This window comes from Aulonocara sp. 'chitande type north' Nkhata Bay, linkage group LG4, assembly GCF_057382095.1.
Source record: "Aulonocara sp. 'chitande type north' Nkhata Bay isolate Kocher_YH1m ecotype deep benthic linkage group LG4, A_spYH_male_GT1.1, whole genome shotgun sequence".
Taxonomy (NCBI): Eukaryota; Metazoa; Chordata; class Actinopteri; order Cichliformes; family Cichlidae; genus Aulonocara; species Aulonocara sp. 'chitande type north' Nkhata Bay.
Genome location: NC_141347.1, coordinates 31,370,812 through 31,397,481, shown reverse-complemented (window position 1 = coordinate 31,397,481; position 26,670 = coordinate 31,370,812). Strand labels below are relative to the sequence as shown.

Genomic DNA, 26,670 nt, shown 5'->3' with positions numbered 1-26,670 from the left:
ATAGTGTAGAGTCATCTTTTTCTGTGTTCAAATGATTAAGCTTTCAGTTTGCCATTAATTCTCCTCAAATTCTGTTAGATTTTTCCATTAGGAGGAATCTCAGCATAATATAAAGCAGACTCTAATACTGCACAATAGTCACTGAGTAAAAATGCTGAAGAACTGACACTACAAATGAAATTCTTGATGTGGTGAATATAAAGCCTTTATCATTATGGCTCACTTCACAGAACAGCACAAATCCTTAGGCATGTCTTAAAACATAACAGCCTGGATTATGTGCAGTTTCATGCCTGTAAATTCAGACAACATTCAGTCATCGTATTTGACCGTACAAATTTCAGTACTTACTTCAACATTTGTGAACAGAGTGTTTCCTTTAACCTGCACATTGTGCAAAATTTCTTGGATTCGTTTCTGTCATTATGTGATTTTTGTCAAAATTGGGTACATCCTGTTTGTTGTTCATTTGCTATGTGCAGCCTGGAATATTGTAATACCTTATCATTTGGTTGTTCGAAAATGCTCCTTAAAACTCCTTAATTGGATCCACAATGCCACAGCGAGAGTACTGACAGGTGCTAGAAAAAGCACTTGTGCATCTCTGAAACTCACTACTCTGGTGTACCTAATATGAGGGCTGTAATATGTAGCTAATTTCCTTTCTGTTAAATGCAAAATTGAATTAAAGTCACTTACAAATTATGTATCTTACTGAGTATCTCAGCCTGCAGTCTTCTGTGTCAGACTGCAGGCTTACTTGTATTTCAAAACATTTCTAAAAGGAGAATGTGAGGCAGAACCTTCAGGCCCTTCTTCCCAGTTTAAGTTTAGGAGAGAGGCACCCTCTTACTTTTTAAGATTAGCCTTAAAACTTTCCTTTTTGATAAGGTTTATAGTTGGGGCTGGGTCAGGTGACCCTGAACCATCCCTTAGGTGTGGGGATTTTCCGTGATGCACTGAACATTTCTCCGTCACATGGCTGTTTTCACTCTGTGCATGCTGTGCTTTTGTTTGCCATTACTGCATGTCACTAACTTTTGTCTGTTCCTGCTTTGTCTTGATTGTTTAAATATCTATGCTCCTTTTCTGTCTTCTCTTCCTTCCTGTTCAAAGGAAATTTTCCTTTCCACAGTAACAAAGTGCTTGGCTCTCTCTAATATTGTAGGATCTTTAACTTGCAACATGAAGTACCCTAAAATTACTTGTGTTTCTCTGCACTATTTATGCTACCGGTGCTATAGAACCAAACTATCGGATATTCTGACTATAACAGATATTAAATAACTATAATATTTAAAATTATGTGTTACAAATTTTTGCCTGTGAGACATGATGCAGTTACTTTGGTCCCCAACTAAGTGAACTTTATCCAGGCATGACTATGTCTTGGAGCAGGGGTGTAAACCGACTTATTTCACCAAAAGAGTAAATAAAGAATGATGTTCAAGGCAAGTATTGGCTGCCTTAAAATTGAAAAACAGAAAGTAAAGAATAGCTGTGGGCTGTCTGAAGAGAACAGCGTGATCCTAATTTCATCAGCTTATCTTTTACTTTTCCATGTATATTAGCATCTGGGATAGTAATTTGCATTTCAACATTGCAGACGTTGTTTTATAGGGCAGGGAAAGGTAGAAAAAAAGTGAGTCTATTTCTCAGTATGCTGTGAGGTGAGAATAGTGGGAAGAATTGTCTTGCCTCTCGCCGAGGGCCCTACATCTCTCAAGTTGGGCCATTATCGAGCTGATATTGTGTTTGTCTAAACTTGGCATAATAAAACCCCTCAGCTTTTCTTACCTTTGCTTTCAAAATGAGAGAACTTTTATTGTCACCAAAGGGACAATAGAGGTGCTTTTGACAAACAACAACAAAACAGCAGCCATCAGGTAAACCCGTAGTACAAAAGAACAGATCATAAAAGAAAAATAAAGCTGTAGAAGCTGTTACTTAACAAATCATTAAAGGGGATTGACTTATACAAAGACAAACAATAGATACAGAACACGTGTTGGGCAAAAATATACTCATGTTACAGTGACAAAGTAATTTCAAATGAGCTAGAACAAGAACATCTATGCTATCTCAGTCTCTTCTTGAGGTTGTGATGAATGATAACTTGAGCAGTCAGATTTCTGCTCTGAGTACTTGTTTCTACTGATTATGGCTGAACAGAAATCTTTGAACTGTCAGAGCAAGAGCAGGTTGTGCTTTTTTCTATCCAATTTTCTCAAAATAATTGAAGGGAAAAATCACAAAACACCCCTCTGTTCCATGCTACACGCCTACATCTACTTGAAAACTTACAATATTTAAAGCAGGATTTCTTGCTGGACGGTTTCCTTAGACTGGATTCATTTTAGCTACTTAAAATTGCACTTTTTGTCTGGTGCCATATATTTTTAAAAATCTTTTTTGTTCCGCTGTCATGCCTACCAGAAGCAACAACTAAAAAGTCCACAGGGATCAAAAACCAAAAAAATCAAGTTCCAGAAAAATCAGGCCATTACATCATTTATTGATTAAGTGCTAAAAATACATTGAAAGAGGAACAAAGTGATTATAGATCTTGTTTTTCAGAGGGCACAGCTCTTTTATATCAGAAATACTCCTACTGGGGTCTCAACACGAATGAAAGGGCTGAACAAAGACACTTGAGGTGAGGGTTGGTTGGAGGACTATGCTATCTGTGTGACTCAAAGTGTGATTATGCATTAGTTAATAATGATAATGGCACTTGCATGAAGTGCAGACCTTTTGTGGCTTTGATTAAAATGAGGCCAAAAGGGAACCAAGAATGGTCATCTCTCAAAATGTCCTAAACCCAATGTCTTCAGCATAAAAACTGACATTCAAGAAGAATATTTAACACATAAACCGCTACTCCATTTGTCTTTTAAGTTGCTCTTAATTTACTAATTATATCTCAGATTATTAGGTTTTTAGCAATTTGGCACAGGCTAGCAGAAGACCAAATATTATCAGCAGTTATGTTAGTGATACCCTAGCCCCCATGTTGCCCAGTCCACTAAAATAAATATGTATGTATGTTATCTATCCAGTAGATGGCACAATCTAACTTTAAAGCACAAAATGTCTCCAGTCTCTTTACTTTGTGTGGCTGTGTGTCTCAGTGCAGACGCAGGATAAGCAGCTGTAATATAAAGGCAATATGACTACTCAAAGGGAATCAATGAATAAATTAACCAAAGCTTTGATGAATATATCAATTAAGCCTCACACTGACTACCTGTATGAATGAACTGGACAGAAAAGAGTCAAACTGAACGCCTCCCTCCATCTCTCTCTTACACACAAACGCCTTCTTGTGTAACTCTATCCTCCTCTCTCCCTGCCCCTTCCCTCCCTCTCTTCACATCTCTCCCTCTTCCGTTTTTTTCCAATTCTTTACAGCCCACCAGAGGCTGTGAATGGTAGACAACTCATCGTATTTCGTTCCACTGGCGAGTATCACACCAGTTAGAGTGTGGGGAGGCTGAGCAGAGCGCACAGCTACAGTCAGCGATCCTCAGATGTCATGTAAAGTAACTGGCAGAACAGTGGAAATTTTTATCTGAGAGGATGATGACTGTGCTTTAAAAGCACTGAAATACGCACGATTCTTTTTTTTTTTTATTCATAGGATTTCATGTGCGCGCTAAAGTGGCCATGGCGCATTTTACGCACTACAGGTAACCAGTGTTTTGGAGGCTAAAACAACCAAAGCATGGATTAAACTGCAAGTATTTTCCCCCACTTTCTTCAGCAGAGCTGAAATGGCGGCACTTCGTAGAAAATTTGGCGAAGACTATCAGGTGGTTAACACAAATCGGGCTTCATCTTTTTCTGCTCCGGTCAAGAAAAAACGCCAGCGTTTCGTGGAGAAGAACGGTCGCTGCAATGTGCAGCACGGAAACCTCGGTGGAGAGACCAGCAGATACCTCTCTGACCTGTTCACCACTTTGGTAGACTTAAAGTGGCGATGGAACCTACTGATCTTCATCCTAACTTACACCATCGCATGGCTGGTCATGGCATCGATGTGGTGGGTCATTGCGTACATCAGAGGAGATTTAAATCATGGCCACGACTCATCCTACACCCCCTGTGTGGCCAATGTTTACAACTTCCCCTCAGCTTTTCTGTTCTTCATCGAGACTGAGGCCACAATTGGTTACGGCTACCGGTACATTACGGAGAAGTGCCCGGAAGGCATAATCCTTTTCTTGTTCCAATCGCTGCTGGGCTCCATAGTGGACGCTTTTCTCATCGGTTGTATGTTCATAAAAATGTCCCAACCCAAGAAACGCGCAGAAACGCTCATGTTCAGTCAGGACGCGGTGATTTCTCTGCGAGACGGCAAACTGTGCCTCATGTTCCGTGTGGGCAACCTACGGAACAGCCACATGGTGTCCGCACAGATCAGGTGCAAGCTTATAAAGGTAAGCTTAATATCGACACACTCGGCTAATAACATAATAATAAATTTAAAAAGAAGCTAAATCTGCAAGAGTAAGAGCAGTTCGTTTTAGACCACATCTCCTTTCATCAGTAAAGCAAATCATGACTTTGAAATAGATGCAATGTAGTTAACTTACACTAACTTGTTAGACTCCCTGCTGATACACTGGAGCTTCAGCAGCACTGCGTTATCTCATCAGCGTGGAGCACTTTCTTTGAAGGCTGGCATCCCGTGTTTTGTTTGGTTTTTACTTTCCTTAAGCTTCCACGGTCATTTATTTTAAGCGTGACTGCACACTTGAATGACAGCTTGCATCGCTGAATCTCTAACCTAAGCCCACGAGGCCAAAGACAAGCTGCAAATTGCTCAAGTATATAACAAGTATATATGGTGAAGCTGAGCAGCAGCCAGATGGGTGCCTCACAAACCACTGAAATAAGAGAGAAAAGACTGTGTTGTCATTGGGGGGGGGGGGGGGCTGCAGTGTGCATGGTCCCTACTGTGTCCAGCATCAGCTCCGCTTCAACTGGTGACACATGGGCAGATAGAAGTGTATCAGTAAGCAGATGTGACAGACAGATGCCCCTCCCCCTTGTGTTTGATAGAAAGTTAGACTCAGTGAATCAGTAGGGAGCTGAGATTGACACACCACAGCAGATCACTGGACTCAGTAAAACAATGCTCTGGAGAGAGAGTGTTAAGACATAAAAAGTATTTACGGTGATGCATTTTTTTTTAATTTCCTTTCTGAAATTTAAAAAGAGTTAGAAAGCACTGCAGTGTTTGAATTTAGCTGCAAAAAAAGAAGAAGAAGAAGCTTATGCATTGTTGAAGTGGGTTTGTGCCATTTTGGCTTCAACTTAGCAGATTTTGGGAGAATACAGCTAATAAACCTCAAACTCTAAAAACAGGCAGCAATGCAGAAAATTGCCACAAACAGCACCAAGGTTGACAGGCCCCCCTGTGTTAATTATCGTAATAGAGCTCCATTCAGCCACATCCATGTTCAATGTGCAAAATGGGCCATAAAGAAGACAAACAGCATTAGAGAGGTGCTTGGAGCTTGTTTATGTGTGTGTTCTCCTCCGCACAGCTACATCAAGCACAGCATTGGTCAGCTTAATGATGCATTCAGGCAAAGAGGGAGGCAGGGAGGACTGTGCTATTCCACAGTTACAAGCATGGAGAAAGTGAACAACCCCATAGGCAGAAAGTAAAATTGCACATGTTTGCGATGATTTCACTCGCCTACCTTGTAAGACTGAACCATAGGCTTCTCTCCACCTGCGTAATACACCAGTGATAGTGTGAACTGCAGTACATCAGTACACTGGAGCTCAGTGTTAAATTAAGTAAGTTGAAACTGAAGGCAATTTTTTTTAATAACATGGGTATCCAAAACTTAACAAACAGGAGTGTCAATGAGATTGGAACAGACATGAAATCACTAAAAAGAATGGAAACTCCTTTTTTAATTTTATTTTTTTTTTAAAATGGAGCTGAGGTAAAACCCATTTGCTTCCTTTCCAGACTGCCAGAAATACAATCAGTATATATTCCAAGACCTATGCCAACCCCACATCCTCTTTACACTCCCCCTCTCTGTGAAATACAATAAATACAGCATCCACTGTGTGCTTCTTAGATTTTTTTTTTTTTTATCATTTTTTGCTCAAGGGCTTTCTGGTCTAACCTTATTCTTTCGCTTCAAAGACTCTCTTACCAAGACAGAATATTTGTAGCAGCACTGCCAGAGTACACACACACAAAGAAAAAAACTAACAGTCTGGTGAGTCAGTGCACAGACCACAAGCCTTGTTTAGGATTTACATACGTGTAAATATTTATCATCAAATACGATGCTGAATTAAACTACTGCCATAGTTGTATTGTTTTAAGTTGGATGCCTTTTAGTGCAGTCCCTGTGTAGAAATGTTGGTGGTGCTGTTGAACTACAGCCTTTTTTAAGTCTTGCCTCATCATAAGATACCCAAAGACATTAGTGGCAGTGGAATCATTTAACTTGTTTAGAAAGAGTTTAAAAGAGAGGCAGAGTTTAAGAAACTAAAGTGGAATACGCGAACAGCCCTCAAACTTCAGAAATCAAAACAAATGTTCTTACACTGCATCAAAATTCAACTTCAACTGTAAATCTCTATCATTTGAACTGCAAGCAGAAACATAGTTGTATCAGTGGGGTTCAAATACTAAAAACTATTGCAGATTTATCTGGAAAAGCTTTGGACATCTACACAAATCAACCCAGAAAGTTTGTGCCTGCAATACGATGTTCGTTACTCGTTAGTCTTTTGAACTGAGGCGTTTCCTCTTGCTTCTCATAAACTGTAACTTGCAAACTTATAAAGCATTCAACGCCTCATTTACATGCAGAGATGTAAATGAGCGGGTATTTTCTCCTGCTGCCACCAGTGTGGTTAAAGTAGTTCGTTTCCTTACTAAATCTTTTCATTGCGCAGTATTTCTTACCAAACTCATTAAAACAAAAAAAGAAGTGGGACACCATAGATGACAACGATCAGCTTTCCCTCCACTCTGCATGAAGCACTTTAGCCGAATTGAATTTGAAAACACCTGCGTAGCTCCATTTCCTGTGGGAATCAAAACAAGCATCAAACAAGATTTGAAGCTGAACCAACTCCTTCATCCAGTGCTGCAAGGCATTTTTTTAATGTCTTTAAACAGTGGTGGGTTGTACCAGCACATTTCTCAAGGTTTCTATTATATTAAATAGCATCTTCTCGTCTTTGTAGTGTTTGGAGAACAATTAAATAAGAGAATTTAGGTAAATCCACAGACTCAGTCTTCACTTTACTCTTAAATCATTCCACATTGAAAGTGCTTTTGTCAGCTCATTAAAATGAGAAAATAGAAGAATAAGAGAAAAGTCAGCATCAATAGCATTTTTTTATTTACTTCATCATTTAAATTTAGAACCATGCAACTGTAGGTCTGACTGTCAAAAGAACCATACATTTTAATAAAGATTTTTTTTACCCTAGTGTTCTTATGCAATGCCTTTAATCACTTACCATAAATATTACACAGACAGTTTGATTTATTAGCCCAAAAATGAAAAAATATGAAGGTTACAACTGGGATTAATATGAAATAATAAAGAGAATATTTTTTTTTTTTTAAATGTTGATTCAAATTAGTTATTTGTTGCCATTATTTATGCTACCAGTGAAGTCTGACAGAAATAAACACAATATAAATGCAGTGCAGGTAACACATTCAAATATCGTGTGCTGTGGCCGCTGCGCTGATGGTAGTAACATTACTTGTGCAAACTCTAAACGAACAAAAGCTGCCATCGTACTTTGAAATCAGAGTGACGGACAGACCAGCTGTGTCCCTGTCACTAGACAAAAATGTAAAAAAATTAAATAAAAAATGGACGTTGCTTCAGATGAAGGCTCAGACAAAAAGACAGTTCCTTTTTTTCCTGCCTTGTGTTTTCATGAGAGGAAATAAGATGCAAGAGAATGACGCAATTGACCGAAACGCAGATACAATCAAGGGAATTGGGCTGTACCCCTCATGCATATGTAAAAAGAAAGGTAGAGTAGCCTGTTGTCAGACTCCCCAGTTGTGAAAGAACAAACGTAAAGTAATAAGTAACCTTATTTCTGCTTTATTTCTTTGTCCTTTTGTACTCTGCCAACTAAAATACACTAAAAACCACACAGAAAAATCACATATCAGTCTGTCTCACCTCCTACTGGAATTCATGGACACACCGAGCCTTCATTTGAAAAGCGCCTTGGGCCATCAGCTCACACCTACGAGCAAAATTTTTGGTTTTCCCTCTCATTTTGGTCATGCCCGAGAAGCCAAAGAGAGGTTTGTGGCTCGTATTAGCAGAGGGGAACACTGCTCACTGCTTTCTTAAGCCAAGAAGAAATCGGCACCGCACTGAGGGACAATTTAGCACAATCTTTGTTAGATAAAGTCAAAAATCAACATTTAACACAGTGTGTTTGCGATGTTCAGACAGGAAGCAGCCTTGTGATTATCCTCTGCCATATATGCTGTTTCTCATCTCTTAAAAATTAGAATTTAAGGGATTCAGCTCAACTTGCAAAAAGTTATTGCTGTTGCTGCTGTGTTTGGAAAGAGCCCTGTAGTACTGCTGTGGATGATCACTGGACATGGAAAAAGGCCTTGAATCCCTGCATTATAAACGAAATAAGGAAAAGACTGACCAATGACAGCCAACATTTAAAGTCCCACCATAAGCAGCTGAAATGCAGCTTTGGAAGGCATCCACAGCAGCCTCAGAGGGCATCCTGGTGGAACATCCAAGCTGAAAATATGACTCTGGTGTAGCTGTGAGGGCGGGAGGCGGGTGTGAGTGTGCAGGACATTGATTGAAAGAGATGGTGAGCAGTGAAACAGCTGGGTAGAGCCTGGCAGATTTTTTTTCTTAATATTTTCACTGTATGAATGGTGCCTTCTATTTCAGAGATATACAAGGGAGTAAAATAGTCGTGGCTGCATATCTCCTCAGAGGATTGCACAGCAGGTTACACAGGCACTAGAACTGGAATTGATTTCCATTTTTTTTTTCTAATAAGAAAAGACTCAATTATACTATCAGGCTGCAGAGGGCTGGAAAAAACAGACCTCGAATCCCTGCATGTATTGATGAGCGAGTCCAAGAGCTGGAAAGTCTGCTCTGTTCATGTTTCTCGTGTGTTTGTATTCTATACTTAAATAATTCAGTCCACACAGGACAGAACATTCTGATGTAGGAGTGTGCATTCTCAAATATACATAAGAACAGATGTACAGCTTGGATTCCCAAGGTTTCTTTCTGAGGCATTTGCTATTGCTCCGGATCTGTAATGTGAAGTTTTTCTTTCTTCTATCAGGGGTAAAGCACTGGACCATTATTTTTGCATAAATACAGCATCTTTAGGCTCCTAACAATACTAAAAGCATGAGCCTCGTTAAAGAATTTTCCACACAAGAAGAACTCACAGGGTGCACGCTGACAACAAACACACATTTTGGCCAAGAACATTGTGACACCATATCTGCCAAAGTCACAAAGTTGCCACATGGAGAATTGAATGGCTTTCCAACCTGGTCTCAGCGTTTCAAGCTACACCTAATCTTGTCTCATTTTAATTTTAGCGGAGCTTAAGCCTCTACAGCGACCTCATCAGTATGACTTTACATGCCTCTGTACTCAGGCAAATGTGGCAGGTTGTTACTTTCCAGTACGCTCTCTACTACTACTGCATATTTTCACGCACCGAGAAAGCAGCAAAGCATCCTTTGGTATTATCTCCACGTTAAGATTTAGCAATAAACTAATTATGAAGCCGTGTGCTGAGTCTAGTGTGGGAAGTTGGAGAAGAGGCGAGGTGTTGGAGCAGTGGAGGTCATGTTGTCTCGCTGTGTCTGACTTCACTGCCAGAGGCTTGAGATTGGATCCCAAAACTAATTAAAGTGAGCTATTTGTTAAACGGTGCACAGTGTACAGTGGAGCAGCCACATGCAGTTGCAGCATAAAAATATAAATACCACTTTTTTGCAGGGAATGTTCAAAAACGTGAACATGTTTCAACAATCGCCCAAAATTAATCTCAACTCAGAAGATTTTTGGTTTTTGAGGGACTGCATGGGTGTACTACAATTCAACATTAATGGGTTACATGAGTCACAAAAGTGGCTCTTTCTTAATTTGGCTTAACCAACGTGCACCTCTAACCAGATTAAAATCAGGTGTAAGCGCCACATTTTCAATAACTAAAAGGAATTAATTTCCTAACAATATAATTTCTCATGCTTGTATGCAGAGCCCGTTAAGCTGTATGTTAATAATGCCACAAATGAAGCTGTGCAGTAAAGTTAGAGCAGCGCAAACGCACTGCTTATGTTGTCATGGCAATTCACAATTAGCAGCGAAGCCCATCTTGCACTGCTGCAACTAATAGAACACAGATTAGAAGATTGATTAGTCTATTAGTATGTACTGCAGAGAATTTCCAATTAATAAAATTCATTTTACTTTGATCTCGTCCAAAACTAAACGGATTCCCACGTCTCCTTCATTAAAGGATAGTGTTAGACCTAAATATGCTTCTTTAAGTTTCATGTTTAACTGGCCCGAGCTTAAAGTTTATGGGCGCTAATGTGCACGTTAGAAATGAACGGCAGCATTAAGATTGCGTTTAGAGTAAAAATAAGACCATTAATTTACGAAATTTCAAGATTAACATCTTTCTGCCATCATTCATCTCCCCCTGTTGTGTAGAAGAGAGCCTCTATTAACTTTGTTGTACAGCCCTGAGTAGGTGTCATCTTTGGAAGCTTTTCAGTTGATCTGTGCACAATAGCTGGTCTCACATTATCAGGATGAGCCGCATTTTTCTTGTGCCTCAAGACTCAATTATGTGTGTCCGATTAATGCGCCCATGTGTGTTTGAATAGCTTTCTTTCAGTTCTATTATGTAAAAAGTACACACAACAAAAATATGCAGTCTCAAAGAAAAGTAACCTGGACCTTACCCTCGGTAAAACATGTTAAATAGGAAAACTCTCCTCTTCTCAGTTGACATTTCCACACTCATAAAAGAGCACCTTTAGACAAACGTTCTCTAAAGTGGATAAATCCACCAAAAGCTGGTCTCACAATTCAATTGTGTAATTGTGTGCCTGCTCAGCTCAGTGAGGTTTCCCCTCTGAGCTCTTTCATTAACAGATCATGCAGAGGTGTATTAAACTGTATTTGATTATGATGTAAAAAGCGATTTACAGTAAAGCAGAAATGGCTGCTTGACTGGATAAAGGGAGCTTTTAGGCGAAGCAATGAAAGCTCTATGTAAGTGTTGTTCAGTTATATAAAAGGAGAAAAGTAACACATTTAAATAGAAAAAATGAAATCTTGAGTTGCTGTGGTAGGAACACATCTTGGTGACGATGGTGCAACAAAGGTTCTGCAGAGAAACTGAGCCGTCTTTTATGCTTTTACCAGAGGCTGGCTACATTAAGCGATTCTGCCTTTCAACAGCTGAAAGTGTAGGAAGATGCAGACATTCATTTTAAACCCGTTCGTAAGCAGTCTTAAACACAAGCAGTTGTTTGCAGTTGCAGTCTCGTTTGTAAGAGCAGAAGAACACCATGCAGTCTACCTCAGGTTGTTTCTCCCAATTAATTTAACTTGTGATTTAACTTTTCTAATTAATCTCACTCAGTCTTGGCTGGATTGGCTTGAATGAAATGTTAACCAAGGCTTTTCTAAATCTAATGATTAGGCTGTGCATAACTTGCAGCCTGAAAGCGCGCATGATTTGGACGGATTGTCGGCCGGTCGATCTGATTGCCTATAAGCACCTCCACCTCCATCTCCACTGAGGCTGCTGATTGATGAGGGTCTGGCCGAGCAGGAGTGGAGTTGAGTAGGAAGACCAGGACCCTTTAGGTCTAATCAGTTTTATTTATCACCTGTCTTTATCCATGAGCATCATTCACACCACTGAGACACTTCCACTGCAAGCACAGAGGGGGAAAAAAAAAACGCCTCGCTTTTCTAATGATAATGAGTAGCTGAGTCATTGATGGGCATGGTGAGCAATCAGACGTGACAGGTAAAAATTCAAAGAGAGATGTTTGTGTGCTCATCCAGTGCTTCTTCTCCCCAAAAATATTGTGGAGAAGAAATAAAAACAGTTCCTGTCTGACTATGTGAGAGCTTGGAGAGAAAAATCTGTTGATTGGTTGAAACAGCATGTCAGATTTACAGGAGGAAAAAAAAGCAGACAAGCTCAGCTATCTCGGGATCTTTGTGCAAGAAGGAGTCTAGGAGAGTGCCAGGGGGCCTTTGTAAGAAGCTTTGCCTGTCAATGTTTGCATACAGTCATCCATCTTTTTAATCTTAAGCGACTAAGACAGAAAGTGAAAAGAAGAATTTCCCTAAGCTAACATGAGATAACCCTCAAAGGAGGAACAATGCCAAATAGTATTCAGTGGCCTGTAAGCACCTGACAAGTGAACAATGCCCGCTCGACACGAAAGTCATTCCCCGACATAAATCCAGACGAGCATCTCATTGATATTCACAGGAGATAGAAATAGAATGCAGTGTTTTCTGGCAATGCAAAACCTGTTTACTCGCACCTTATTCACAGTTTGCATCTGGGAGATAGGACAATATCACCGGCAGGTCAGGATGAAATCGGACTAGGACTAGTAACTGTAGCGCGGGGGGCGGGAAGTACAAAGAAGCACACTAAAAGAAAATTTTCATTAATTAAACTTATTTTTGCAGCACTTCAAACTCAGCAGTAGCTACTTTATTATCTAGTAAAACGAATACAGATTCTAACAATAAATCATGTTTATAGACATGCTGTTTAATATGCACGGTTGTTTGGAGTTTGGATTAATGATTACCTGCTGCAACATTTTGAGATAATTTACACGAGGAAAAAAATGCAGAACCATCTCTGTGCACCGTCACATTAGCTAAGACTAATATGCAGTCTATGTGCATGCATCAGAAAAATTACCTGATGACATTTTGTTAAACTAGTCAGCATCAGTGTTTCAGATAAATGTGATGTATCGTCTTTGGATTATTTTATAAACAGTTTCTGCTTTTACTTTAGTTTTCCCATTCGGTATAATGCCTTGATTACCTACATTCACGTCATGCTCAGTTATAGCTTAACTAGGATATTTTTAGGCTAGCTAACTTTAAACTTCATCACATTTAAAGAAGGCACCAAAAACCAAGAGAAACGCTCAAGCAAAGTGTATTTTATTCCATAAACTTTATACTATACATGAAAAAAGTGTGCTTATGTGTTTAAGCTCTCTTGAAGACATGTTCATCTAATGGCCCAGACACAGGAGAATAAAGAAGAGGACAGAAATTTCCTTTGTAGTTTTTAGATGATTCCAATTAATTTCTTCACATTTAGCAATCTAAAAGTACTACAGCAGCCACTTTCAATCGCAGTGTGGTTGCATAGGTCCCCTGGTAAAAGGTAGACTGTCTCCAAACAGTCGTGGTTGGATTGGGCCTGATTGTAGTCCCCTTTAGACTAATGAAGGTCTGCTAGTAATTGCTGATTTATAACAGACTGCAAACACTCTGCAAGCAATATATGTAATATGGGGACTCCACTCAACTGGTCGTATTCTAGTTATATTCTTACATGAAAGCAAAGCTGCTTGAGTTCCTGTCTGATTCTGCTGTTAAGATGATGTCCTGGAGCAATGACATCACTAATTTCTGTTTCAAATCTTTGAGATTCTGGCTGGACTCTGAATGTAAGCAGTCTATGTGTATACAAATGGCAACAAAATTGCAACAGACAGCAAGAAATTTGTAAATTTCCACCTATTTATCACTGTTATCACAAAAAATTTAATGGAATTGCAAACTTGACTCCTTCAACCAGGAATCTCTTATTACCACTTTATTGCCATTTTAATGCACCACAGTTGCTTTAATGATGGCAACTGACTCTAAGTGGTCACAGACCCCATTTTTGAAGCAACCATTTCAAAGGAAACATGACTGCAAGTTCATTGCACAGAGTCACAATAAAGGTTGTTTGTGCTGTGGTCTCCAACTGCTGTTTTCTGTCGAGCACCTGTAGCAAGACCGGCATCAGCACATCACCTGGTCTGGTTTATTTCAAGGCCAAATAGCACATCATTATTTATTTCCCTGTTGTTAAGAAGTGGGGTGGCTGTAGCTCAGATGGTAGAGCAGGTCAGCAACTAACCGGAAGGTTGGTGGTTCAATCAAAAATATCCTTGGGCAAGATACTAACCCCATGTTGCTCTTCGATCCATCGGAGTGTGAATGTGCATGAATGTTAGATAGGGAGCACTTAACAGCTTAGAAAAAATGCTCGTGTGAATGGGTGTGATTGGGTGAATGAATTAGTTGTATAAAGCGCTTTGAGTGATCAGATAGAGTAGAAAAGCGTTATATTTGAACCAGTCCATTTACCATTTACCAGAAGTATTCCCTGAATGCTGAAACTTTCAGCAGCTGTCTGCTCTCAGATTTAGGGTTTAGGTTTACATATCTGCAACTTCAGCTACTTTTAGCTACATTCCAAACACTACAGCCCCTCTTCATCTCTCACTCCTTTTCTATTGCAAGTTGAAAGCAGAAAGCTTTCTCTTAGATAAGGCAAGGCAAGGCAAGTTTATTTGTATAGCACAATTCAACAACAAGGTGATTCAAAGTGCTTTACAGAGACATTAGAAACAAGAACAAATAAAAAGCATGATTTAAAATTGATTAAAACACGCAAATAAACTAATTAACAAACAAACAAACAAACAAACAAACAAACAAACAAAACAGTATATAAAATCAAAACAGATAAAATCAGAACAGTAGATAAAATCAGTAGTTAAATGTAAGTTTTGAAATTTAAGCTTAAAAGTGTGGATTTGGTGCTTTATTCAAATGCAGCTGAGAACAGGTGAGTCTTCAACCTGGATTTAAATAAACTGAGTGTTTCAGCTAATCTGAGGCTTTCTGGGAGTTTGTTCCAGATATAAGGAGCATAAAAGCTGAATGCAGCTTCTCCGTGTCTGGTTCTGACTCTGGGAACTGATAAGTGATAAGATAAGTGTTTAGGCTAAGCATGCAAATATATTTCAACAGCCGTGTCTTTAATTTAATGTGCGCTCTTCAATCAGCTGGTGACCAGTGGGCTGAAAACATCAACAATGAGTCTGCAGACTGGCTTTTTAACCAAATCATGGAGCAAGCATCTGCTTAACTAGCTAACTCCAGTGGATAATTTCTATTCTAGCCAGAGCAAAATTAGTGGTTACTCATTTGGGTCAGAGTAAAACAGAATGGCTTAGATCAGTAAACAGATGACCCAGCTAGGTTAGGGGTGTGTTAAGTAGCCTACAAATGGCCAATTTCCAGTTTCATTGGTGTTTCGGGCAGGGGTGAAAGAGGGGACTGTGTTTTAGTGAATAGTGTATTGATTATTATTAAGATTCACAACAAGAACAAAAGATCCAGAAATGGCAGAAAGCATTACAGAGAAGCTGGTGAGGCTGTGTGGTAGTCTGTGTGGGAGTTCATTATGAAGCTGCGTGGAGCTGAGGTGGAGGAGTAGTGTGTGCTGTTAGGTGGGTGGCTGGTGAGTGACGCATCCAAATAATTGGTTTGAGGTAAAACAATGACCCAAAAAAAGAGAGAAGAGTAGAGAAGGCAGGGTGTCATGTAAAAGAATCTAAAAATTAATCTGTGAAAAGAGTAAAATCATCTTTTTGCAGATTATTTTCTTTGGAGTTAATGACATTAATTTACTTTAAAAGGAGTTTAAGCATCTTTTTTTGATAACTGACTTTAACTGAGCTCCACGATGCCAAAGAAGATATTGTTCCTAATTATCTTAAATGTGGATTTTTGCCAAAATAATCTTTGATTCTCAAGACTTTTTTTTTCCCCACCCACACCTGTTTTTATCTTCCCTTCCTACATTTTTTATAGCTATGAAAATATTTCACATTAATTATACAGGGTGGGCCATTTATATGGATACACCGTAATAAAATGGGAATGGTTGGTGATATTAAAGTCCTGTTTGTGGCACATTAGTATATGTGAGGGGGCAAACTCCACAAGATGGGTGGTGACCATGGTGGCCATTTAGAAGTCGGCCATCTTGGATACAACTTTTGTTTTTTCAATAGGAAGAGGGCCATGTGACACATCAAACTTATTGGTAATGTCACAAGAAAAACAACGGTGTTCTTGGTTTCAACGTAACTTTATTCTTTCATGAGTTATTTACAAGTTTCTCTTTGTTCACAGCCTTTGACATGTCGAAGAGGTTAACACGTGAGGAGCAGATCGAAATTGTGTTGATATCTGGTGAACGCAGTAACCGGGTCATTGCAGCAGATTTCAATGCAAGACACCCTGCGAGACCACCCATCTCCCATGCTACAGTTAGCAAACTGCTTGCTAAGTTTCATGAAACTGGTTCAGTGTTGGATTTGCCAAAATGTGGACAAGAAAACTGTCACTAATGAAGAAACATCAGTGGCTATCCTAGCTTCATTCAGCAAGAGCCCACAGCGTAGCACTTGCTGCATGTCACTGGAGAGTGGCATTAGTCGAACATCAGTGATGGTTTGGTGTGGTATATGGGGTACAACGATAGTGGGTCCATTCGTCATCAATGGAAACCTCAAGGCCACTGGATATTTGAAGTTGCTACATGATGATGTGTTTCCCTCTTTATGCACTGAAGCTGGCACGTTCCCTGAGTTTTTCCAGCAAGATGGTGAACCACCACATTATGGGTGCCAGGTCCGAGCATTCCTAGATGAACAGTTTTCTGGAAAGTGGATTGGTCGTCGTGGGCCAGTTGAATGGCCCCCAAGGTCTCCCGATCTGACCCCCTTAGACTTTTGTCTTTGGGGTCATCTGAAGGCAATTGTCTATGGTGTGAAGATACGAGATGTGCAGCACCTGAAACTACGGATACTGGATGCCTGTGCTGGCATTTCTCCTGCGGTGTTGCTATCAGTGTGTGAAGAGTGGGAGAAGAGGGTTGCATTGACAATCCAAGACAATGGTCAGCACATTGAACATGTTTTATAAGTGGCCAGAAACTTGTAAATACAGTAACTCATGAAAGAATAAAGTTACGTTGAAACCAAGCACACCATTGTTTTTCTTGTGACATTACCAATAAGTTTGATGTGTCACATGGCCCTCTTCCTATTGAAAAAACAAAAGTTGTATCCAAGATGGCCGACTTCTAAATGGCCACCATGGTCACCACCCATCTTGAGGAGTTTGCCCCCTCACATATACTAATGTGCCACAAACAGGACTTTAATATCACCAACCATTCCCATGTTATTGCGGTGTATCCATATAAATGGCCCACCCTGAAGCTTTTGAAAATCGGATAGGTTTTTTGCAGCAGGATGTCAGAAAATGTCTTGAAATTTAAAAGACTTTGTAATAACAGGTGAAACAGACTGCTAATTGAGAAAATGTGAAGAGAAAAGGTGAACAGATTGATTAGACAGAATAAGACAGGAAAGAAGAAAATACATCCAGGACCCCGGTGCTGAGCTCTAACATCATCTGGGCAATTAAATGCTTCCGCACCAGTTAACGCTCTGTGGGCAAGTCCTGTCCAAACACAGCTGTCTCATACGTCTGCCTGCAAGTTCTCCTAGAAATCAATGTGAAGCGCAAAGTCTGTGGACATGGCAAACAAGATAGCACAGAGAGAGAGTGAGGGATTATATATATAGAGTGAGAGAGTTATATATTTTAAGAGAAATGCATTTTCTCACCTTTTGACTCATGAAATTTTGGAACACTTATTAATTAGATGAAAGTAATAATATTTCTATAGTCTATCGGTCTGCTTTTAAAATATCAGTTGAGTCTGGACCACTATACTCGAATTAATTGATGTTATTTCAATCTGCTGTCCTTTAGATTTGAAGGTAGACATCAACTACAAAACCCAGCACAGGAGAAAGCAGGCAGCATTGAGAACAGCATGAAAGGAGTAGTTGGAGCAGAAGTGGGTTGCAAAGCAGTTTGCAGATGGGCAGAAAGTACAAGCATGCTAAAGCAGCTTAAATAGTTTTTCATATACAGCTCAATTACAAATGAGGTACTTAACTTGCCACACTTTTCCATTGGACTTGTAATACTGGGCATTTTAACATTGTCATAAAATACCAAGTAGAATACAAAAATATTTCATTTATAGGTGGACAGAAGAACTCAATTGACTTTTTAAAGACTACATGAATGTAATTATCACTTCCCTGTCTCTTTCTTTTATTTTTGTATCTTTTTGTTTTGCTTTCTTTACACTTTCCTCTGTCTCCGTCTACTTATGTGTGACTTTTATCTTTCAGTCTCGTCAGACACCTGAGGGCGAGTTCCTGCCTCTGGACCAGTGCGAATTGGATGTAGGCTTTGGAACGGGTGCAGACCAGCTCTTTCTGGTATCCCCTCTCACCATTTGTCATGAAATTAATCCCAAGAGCCCCTTTTTTGACCTATCCCAGCGCTCTCTCATGAGTGAACAGTTTGAAATTGTCGTTATCCTCGAGGGCATCGTTGAAACTACCGGTGAGCAATCTTACGTCATTTCTTTAAACTGTGTCCTTCCCATTGTTTGTTTTCTCTCCCCGCTTTACTCACTCCCAATCTAAATGTAAAGTCCAACATTAATAACAAGCCACATAACGCTCCTATCAAATAGATACTCATAATCTGGAATCTAATTTCCCCACCTTCCCAGTTTGGCATATTTGAACAGCACAAGAACTGGAGAAACCAAGGATGACATCAACACATGAGAATGACGCACTGATTGAATTTCAAGGGATATTTTATTTCTGCAGAATTAGTTTATGTCTACTCTATGCATAATAAAACCCTGTGGTCATAGATGCGTGTGTCACTTTGATGAATGAGGTTTTAGTTGAAGTTCCACTCAATTTTTCACATGACATCTGAGCGCAGAAGTAATTCAGAGGGTGTGAGACACTGGTATAAAGCCGCTGCTGTACGCTACAGGCAGCCATGCTGGAGTACCCTCAGCAACAACACAGATCTCTCTGTTGCATATTTAACACAATGATTCATCCCAAAAGTCCAATACAAATAAATCCATCCTCCTCTTTTCTTTTCAGCCGTGCTTCTAGGCATCCCCCCATAACCCTGCCTGTGTCACTGTTGTAGGAGAAACCATGGAGCTGAATAGGCTTAGAGCAGAAGGGAAGGATCAGCGGGAAGTGAGAAGCCAGGCAGGCAACACGGCTGTGCTCTGTTGATAACACCATTAAATCAGGGTGCAGCTAGAAGTCTAGTGTCGCAGTGCACAGCACTCGGAGCTGAGGAGTAGAAGAGGAAAGCCCTGGAAGTGTCACCTACAATTGTCCACAATATGCTGTCAACTGTATGGAAAAGGAATGCTTAAAAATAATAACAATAATAAAAATAAGCATATTTTTAAAATGTCATTTCCGTATGTGCATCTTCACACTAACCCACATCCCATTACCCCAAACACATTAACAGCTTCCCGGTATATCCAGCTGCTGCTGACACAGCTGTTCAGCTTGTTGATCGTCTCTCCTACTCATTCACTTTGTTTCAACCAGACTTGACAGATTACCATGCAGTGGCTCTAATTCTTGTCAGTTTTAGTTTATGTCTTCAAGGCATTTTTTTTTTCTGTTTTCAACAATGTGACAAAACTACTTAATTTCATTGCTGATAAAAAAAATTCTGACAGCTAAAATCAATTCCAAGCTCTCGTTTATGTCTGATTTTAAACAACGAGTTATAGTTAGTTTCTTCTGTGTGGCAATAGAACAGGATCACATGGGTTGTCGCTTGAACCCAGCATCACACAAGATCCATGCTGGTGCTGACTTCTGGCAACCTAATGAGATGAAAACTGAGAATGGCAGAATTTGTTAGCTCTATATAAGAAACTATAAAACTAAAGGGCAGTCAACATGGCATAAGATTTTTTTTTTGTCCTTTTAATGGTATATTGACTTCATCTTTAGGCTGCCCCTTGACAATATGCAGATGACGTGCAACTATGTAAATTCGCTGACCCTAACATAACACTCAGCAAATGAAGTTGATGTACTCTCTAACCTCTGCCAGTGTCAGGAATTTTACATAAAGTCTTGATGTGCCGAGGGCTTTTATTTTTATGCAAAAAGCAGTAGACATTAACCAGAATACCTAAAGTATGCTTAAATGATGAACCTTAACTAGCATGCCTGTCAGACTCGACCCAAAAGCTTCCATTGCATTGATATTACTGTTGTCTTGTGCAACTATAATCAACTGAAGTTCAGTTTTTTACTGGTAAGAGTGGAGAAAATGCTGGAAAATTATCCTAAACTTGCAACTGCAATTAAAGCTGAGCCTTAAGGCAATTAGAAAAAAAATACAGAAATGGTGAAGAGTTTCTGTGGATGAAGATGAGTCGTGTGCCTGGAATAGCATCAGGTTATGACATAACACAGAACATATCATCCCTCAGAGGGACTGGATCAGACTCCTACTCTTTAGCCAACTGTAGTGTTTCACAGAAGAGCTCAGGTTGTAGCAAAGCCATTGGATCAGAAAAGAAACTCAAACTAAGTGATTATTGATCACGAATGACCTCCAACAAACATCCAAAAGTCAAGAAAATTACTTTACAAGCCTCAGGTCAAATGGAAAACGTGTACACAAAGCAGACGCACAGGCACCCCCATTACTAGAAATCTTTGCTTAATACATCATCTATAATTTAGGCCCTCCACCAGAGCATGATGAAAACTGATCCCAGTTTGCCAACAGATGATTTTCTTCTAGCTGGCCGAAGACTGAAGCTGCAATCAACACAGAGAGTTAAATAAAGACAAGTAAAGACAGAACACATGCCATGTTGTTTTGATGTAAGAGCATCACGATGATCAGATTTAAATGAGCAATTATCACAACCAGCTTTGCCTAAACCATCTGCCAACTTTAGCCACCATTAATGGAAGAAAATGTGAAAATAATTTACCAGATCAAGGAAAGATAAACTTACAAAGCTTATGAAATCCAGGAAAGAAATATATGCATACATATATATATATATTAGGGGTGCAACGATACACAAAATTCACGGTTCGGTTCGGTTCGATACTTTGGTGTCACGGTTCGATATTTTTTCGATACAAAAAAAATGTTCATGCCTTTTTAATTTGTCATTTATTAAAATTATAAATATATATTTTAACTCAAAAGTACAGTTTTTAAATTTAACCCTAACCCTTGTGCGTGTTTTTTATTTTGACAGCGAATGCGCACGTGCGGACCACTTATGTGCAGCCCTGGTTATTTAGCTCGTCATATTGCAGCCACAGAAATTCTTTTGTCCATGAAACCATAAAGCTGCACTTTCTTTTTGCCTTATAGTCTGATTTGTCATAACTTTTCCGTTTTGTGGTAAGCTTTTCTTTGGCTGTCACTTCTTCACCCTGACCTGTCTTATTTGGCTCAGCAGAACTAAAATATATATCTGTCTGTGAAGGTTCTCAGTCATCCAGGTCATCGTAGTCAAATATAAATCTTGCTGCTTTTACACACGCACTCACATAAGCTCAGCGATTCTCTGCGCGATCAACCTCTCACATGTTTAAGCTGCGGGAGATTTCACTTGTCATGTTTGCATAGTAAGCTAACGATTAATAAGACGATGTCAGAGGAATTGGTGCGCAAATTATCATCACTCACAGATCAGTGCTGTCGCTCTCTATACACAGTTTGCGCGATTGCAAAGTGAAAGCAAAAAAACAAGCGCAAATTCAAACGCGATTTCAATATGTCACATATTGACAGTGGCTCACCGATGCCAATGACATAATTACCCAGCTACATTTCTGAAAGAATGCAAAAGCATTGACATATATTTTTCCTTCCTACAATAGCCCGACGGGCAGGGAAGAGATAGATTTTGGTAGCCCGACTGAAAAAATCGCTAGCCCCGGGACGTTGAGCTAGCGATATTTCGAGCCCTGTATCTGATTGAGGAATCACTCATCTTTGGAAAAGAGAGTTTATTACAGAGAAATGTCTCTTTCCAAAATAAAAGCTATACTATCCGCTTCTTCTGGGCTATATTCTCAGCAGCATATTAAACAGCTGTCTAAATGACTCGGCTAAAGTTAGTAGCATGCTTGCTTGTTTTTTTTCTGCTTCCACTTGTCTTTGCACTAGGATGATGTCGGCGTAAATGTGCAGTCATATTCGTTGTGTTCCCACTAGTGCTTTCAGGTTAATCTCGTTGAAATGACCTTAACGCCACAACACGGCAAATCTCCGTTAACGAGCTACCGCCGATCACCCGTGCATGGGGCTAGACGGCCAACACGTTAACGAGCTAACTGCGCTAACACACTAGTTCCCACCCATGTAATTGAGCATTGCATGGCACATCCAACATACTGTTTTACTTTAGTCCATGACTCGCTTACCTTCAGGGTCATACGTCACATGAAAACCAAAATAATTCCAAACGCCAGATCTGAATGAGAGTGGGGGAGGTCCATGATGTAAGGAGAGCTTAGCTTCTGTCTCGCTAGCTTGCCCTGCGCTCTTCCTTCTGACGATGCTGTCTGTGTTGAGCGCTCAGTGAATCTGCGTTCGACTACTCCGCCTAGGCTGCACTGTCGACCCTAGGCGGAGTAGTCGAACGCAGATTCACTGAGCGCTCAACACAGACAGCATCGTCAGAAGGAAAGTTGATAAAATAAATTACAAATTTTGTATTGTTCGATACATATGCGTACCGAACCGAAAGCACTGTATCGAACGGTTCAATATCGATACGAATATCGTTGCACCCCTAATATATATATATAATGATCTTCATCTCACATATTCCATTACAGTACATCAGTATTGGAACATGGCAAGCTTTGAAAATAAAAACATTAGGGTGTAAAAGCCTCTTGTTACTTTTATGAACTGGGAAATGCAATAGCCCTTTCATGTGGGTTTATTTTAAATCTTCTAGTACGTGACTAAACTGAACTGGATAATCACACAGAGCAAAGCATGAAGCTGTCATCACAAGAAATAAAGGAGAGAGAAAAGAGATAGCATGCAGTGATGCCGATCCTACAGATTCCTCGTTATCAGCCTATAATTGTTTTGCTGAAACCCCATTTAATAGCAGTTATTAAAATTATTACTGCCGTCACTCTCTTCTAGGTATGACATGCCAGGCAAGAACGTCATACACTGAGGATGAGGTTTTATGGGGCCATCGTTTCCTACCAGTAATGTCCCTGGAAGAGGGTTTTTTCAGGGTCGACTACTCTCAGTTCCACAGCACGTTCGAGGTGCCGACACCACCGTACAGTGTCAAGGAGCATGAAGAGAAGAATTCTCTCCCATCGCCTCTGTCTACTCCTACCCCCGCACTGACTGAGAGCCACGGTGCCCGACGTGACCGCGTGTTTTCTGTGGATTGTATTAACACTACTGAGGAAAGGGGCCATCATGTAGGGACTGGGGTTCGACTTCCAAGCAAATTGCAGAGGATGAGTTCATCGGGGAAGGAGGACCTTCAGAGGAAAGTGCTTATGCTTAGCTCCCAGCACTCAGAGAAGGCCTGCAGCACCGGAGACCTCCCCCTAAAGCTGCAACGTCTCAGTTCCTCACCTGGCCCCGAGGCAGCAAATCGTCTAGGGTTAAAGTCTCTCAAGGTGGGCTTTGAACCCATGACCCAGTCAACTGGAGACCTGTACCAACACAGCCTGCCATCCACGCTGTCCCCTGCTCCGGTTCCCATGCACAGCCCACTTCTTTCAGCCGGTGGGAGGTTGGAGGATAACTTGCCACCAAAGCTAAGGAAGATGAATGCCGACCGCTGAAATCCAGACAGTCCTGGACTATAACAACATACAGACAGTGACCTCTGACCACAAACACATGAAAAGAAGAGTCAAAGATGTACTTTACCCTTGGAGGCTTTGATTAAAACAAAAAAACAAGAGGTTTATTCATTTTTATTTCTTGAGACTAAATCTTTACTGGAATTACTGTGATTTTGTGCTTAGCAGAGGCTATGCTATTATTAATTTACGCTTTGGTACACAAAACCAGAAAACACAAACTTTGAGCTTAAAGCAAACTTGATTATTCTGCAAGAGTTGTGCATGTATACACTAAATCCATTGTTTAATGTATGCACCACTACACTTAACTGTCAATCTTAGTTTTATCTAAATATAAATTATATTAAGATGATAATAAATGCTGTTTGATCTTTCTCTTTATTGTGTTTTTATTACCGCCCCCCCAGAATTTATTATGTTTACATTAAAATTTTTAGTGCTGCAATTCTGCCAAATATCAATAAGTAATCCAGCAGTGCGATGCAATTGTAGCTTTAATAGGCTGTTGTTAATGCCCGTAATTTTACCACATTGGCAAGCGACACTATGCAGGAACAATCCCATAACTCCGTGGTGCAGTAAGTGGCTATCAGAGAGAGGGAGATGATAATGAGATACACTGCTGTTAAGATGGAAAATATAAATATGTGTTTATTGGAGAATGGAAGCTGATTATAGATGACCTGTTATTGCAGACTGAATGTGGTCAGCTGAGGCATCCTGTTTAACAAGCATATCCAAACGCAGTGTACCGTCTTCACGCCAGTATATTTCAGAACACACGACCACACCAATTTGGTTAGTGGGGCTTATTGTTTTTTATCAACTTATGCCAACACAATAGATTTATTGAACTGTCATTCTGCATGTGGTCAGCATTTGTACCAAAAGCAGGTGAAATAGTAGATTGAAAGTGTAGGACAACCCTGAACACATAGGGCTTAATGAAATCCAAGTATAAACACACAACACAGCATGGATGCAATTAAGGAACAAAAACAAAATCATCATCATCAAATACAGAGTCAGCATATCCAGAGAAGACCAAAGCCTCAATTTTCCTATTGCGAGGAAGGAAGGGAGGGAAAAGGATTTTTGACTGGCTTTAACAGTACGCACGGGGTCTCCCATCAATCTGCAGCTTCGGCCACCCACTCACTTTACACAGAGCCTACATATGCTTCACACACTCTATTCCTGTAATATAGCTGCACTGAGAGCTTTGAGTGCGCTTGTATGTTTGCTAACTACGCATGTGCTTTGCCACTCTTCTCATGCTGTGTATGATTTGCCAGAAGTGGATAATAATAGCTTTACTGAAAGAAAGAAAGAGTGTGATAAGTTAGGAGAAAGAAGAAAGTTCTGATGAGAGTGAGACAGTTTTATGTAGCTAGCTGTGGTTCATTTTTTACATTTTATTTCACAATCTATTGATTGAATGATCAATAAAGTTGAAGTATTATGGTTTTTTATGTAATAGGCTAATAAATATTAATAACCTCATATCGTATTCATGCATTCTTTAGCAATCATTTTTCCACCAACAGCTGAGAGCCACCCATAGTGCAATTATTACTGAAATTTGGAAAGGGGTAATTGAAAGACCATTTATAGTTTTATGTGCTAGTTTGAGAAAAATAGTCAAACTCAAATGAACTAATCCAGTTTCTGACTTTTAAGGGATATGAAAACCATACCAAGTGCGACTAGAACAGAAATGTCCAAAAGTGACAGACTGCTTTTATTACGCGGGGTTATGTGCTGGTTTACTACTTCTTTGTGCTCCATAATTTAATTCAGGGGAATTCAATTATATTTATATAGCAACAAATCTGAAAACCAACAAATTCAGCACCGAGCCAAGGCCAAAACCAGAAGTGACACTCTATTTACTAATAAATAGAGTGTCATAAGCTGCTAACTGGGACAATAAACAAGTTCATTTGCCAAAGTTTCATCAGACGCTTATGGTTTCAAACCTGCCAGTTAACGACCATAGATTTATGGTATGCAACAGATCTACCATCAATAGTGGAAAAAGTTATCAATTCTGACATCTTGTTTGGATGGCGGTTTATTTATTTTGCTTGCCCAAATCAAACAGCAGAGAATAACATCCGAGTCCAACAAACTGAAGCTTACCTGAATTATGCCGATTAAACAGCTGATTTGTGTATTGTGGTCTGACAACTGTTACAGCATGTCACTAAGCAGAAAATTAGATTTATTTTAGTTTTCTGTGTTACAACACGAGGAGGAGGAGGAGTGAAAAAATCAAAATGACTGTTTTAAATAAGCAGTCCAAATTCCCTAGCACTGCTAAAGTCACAAGTTTGGTTCACGTCTTGAATCCTGATTCGTCAGTATACTGGAAATTAACATTTATACTGGGGATGATGAAAAGCTCCTACAAAAGCAAGAAATATAAAGAAAAATATAAAACCAAAGTTAAGTCAACAAATAAAACAAAAGAATGTTCCACAGGATAAAAAGAGAAGGGAATGAGATTCACAAGAAATTATTTATGTCACAAAAATATAGTTAAATATATATAACCTTCTTAACACACGCATAGATCAACAGACTTTCTGTCACAGCCACAGGCAAATGTAAAAACCTTCCAGCAGTGGCACTGTCATCGCTGCCACCTCCTCTGCTTATTTAAAGTAACATCTGGGCACACAGTTTTAGACAGTCAGAGGTGTTTTGTGAGGGTCTGAGCCTCTGCTATAATGACCCCA

At 39.8% G+C, this 26,670-nt stretch overlaps 1 protein-coding gene across 1 annotated transcript; it reads left to right on the top strand.

Annotated features, from left to right (window-relative positions):
- The first annotated feature begins 3,398 nt into the window (after positions 1-3,398).
- Positions 3,399-25,781, top strand: kcnj19a (potassium inwardly rectifying channel subfamily J member 19a). Its single transcript, XM_086289900.1, has 3 exons — positions 3,399-4,439; positions 18,380-18,596; positions 23,241-25,781. The coding sequence occupies exons 1-3, from the start codon at positions 3,774-3,776 to the stop codon at positions 23,903-23,905; spliced, it is 1,548 nt and encodes a 515-aa protein (XP_086146026.1). The 5' UTR covers positions 3,399-3,773; the 3' UTR covers positions 23,906-25,781.
- Positions 25,782-26,670: the final 889 nt, after the last annotated feature.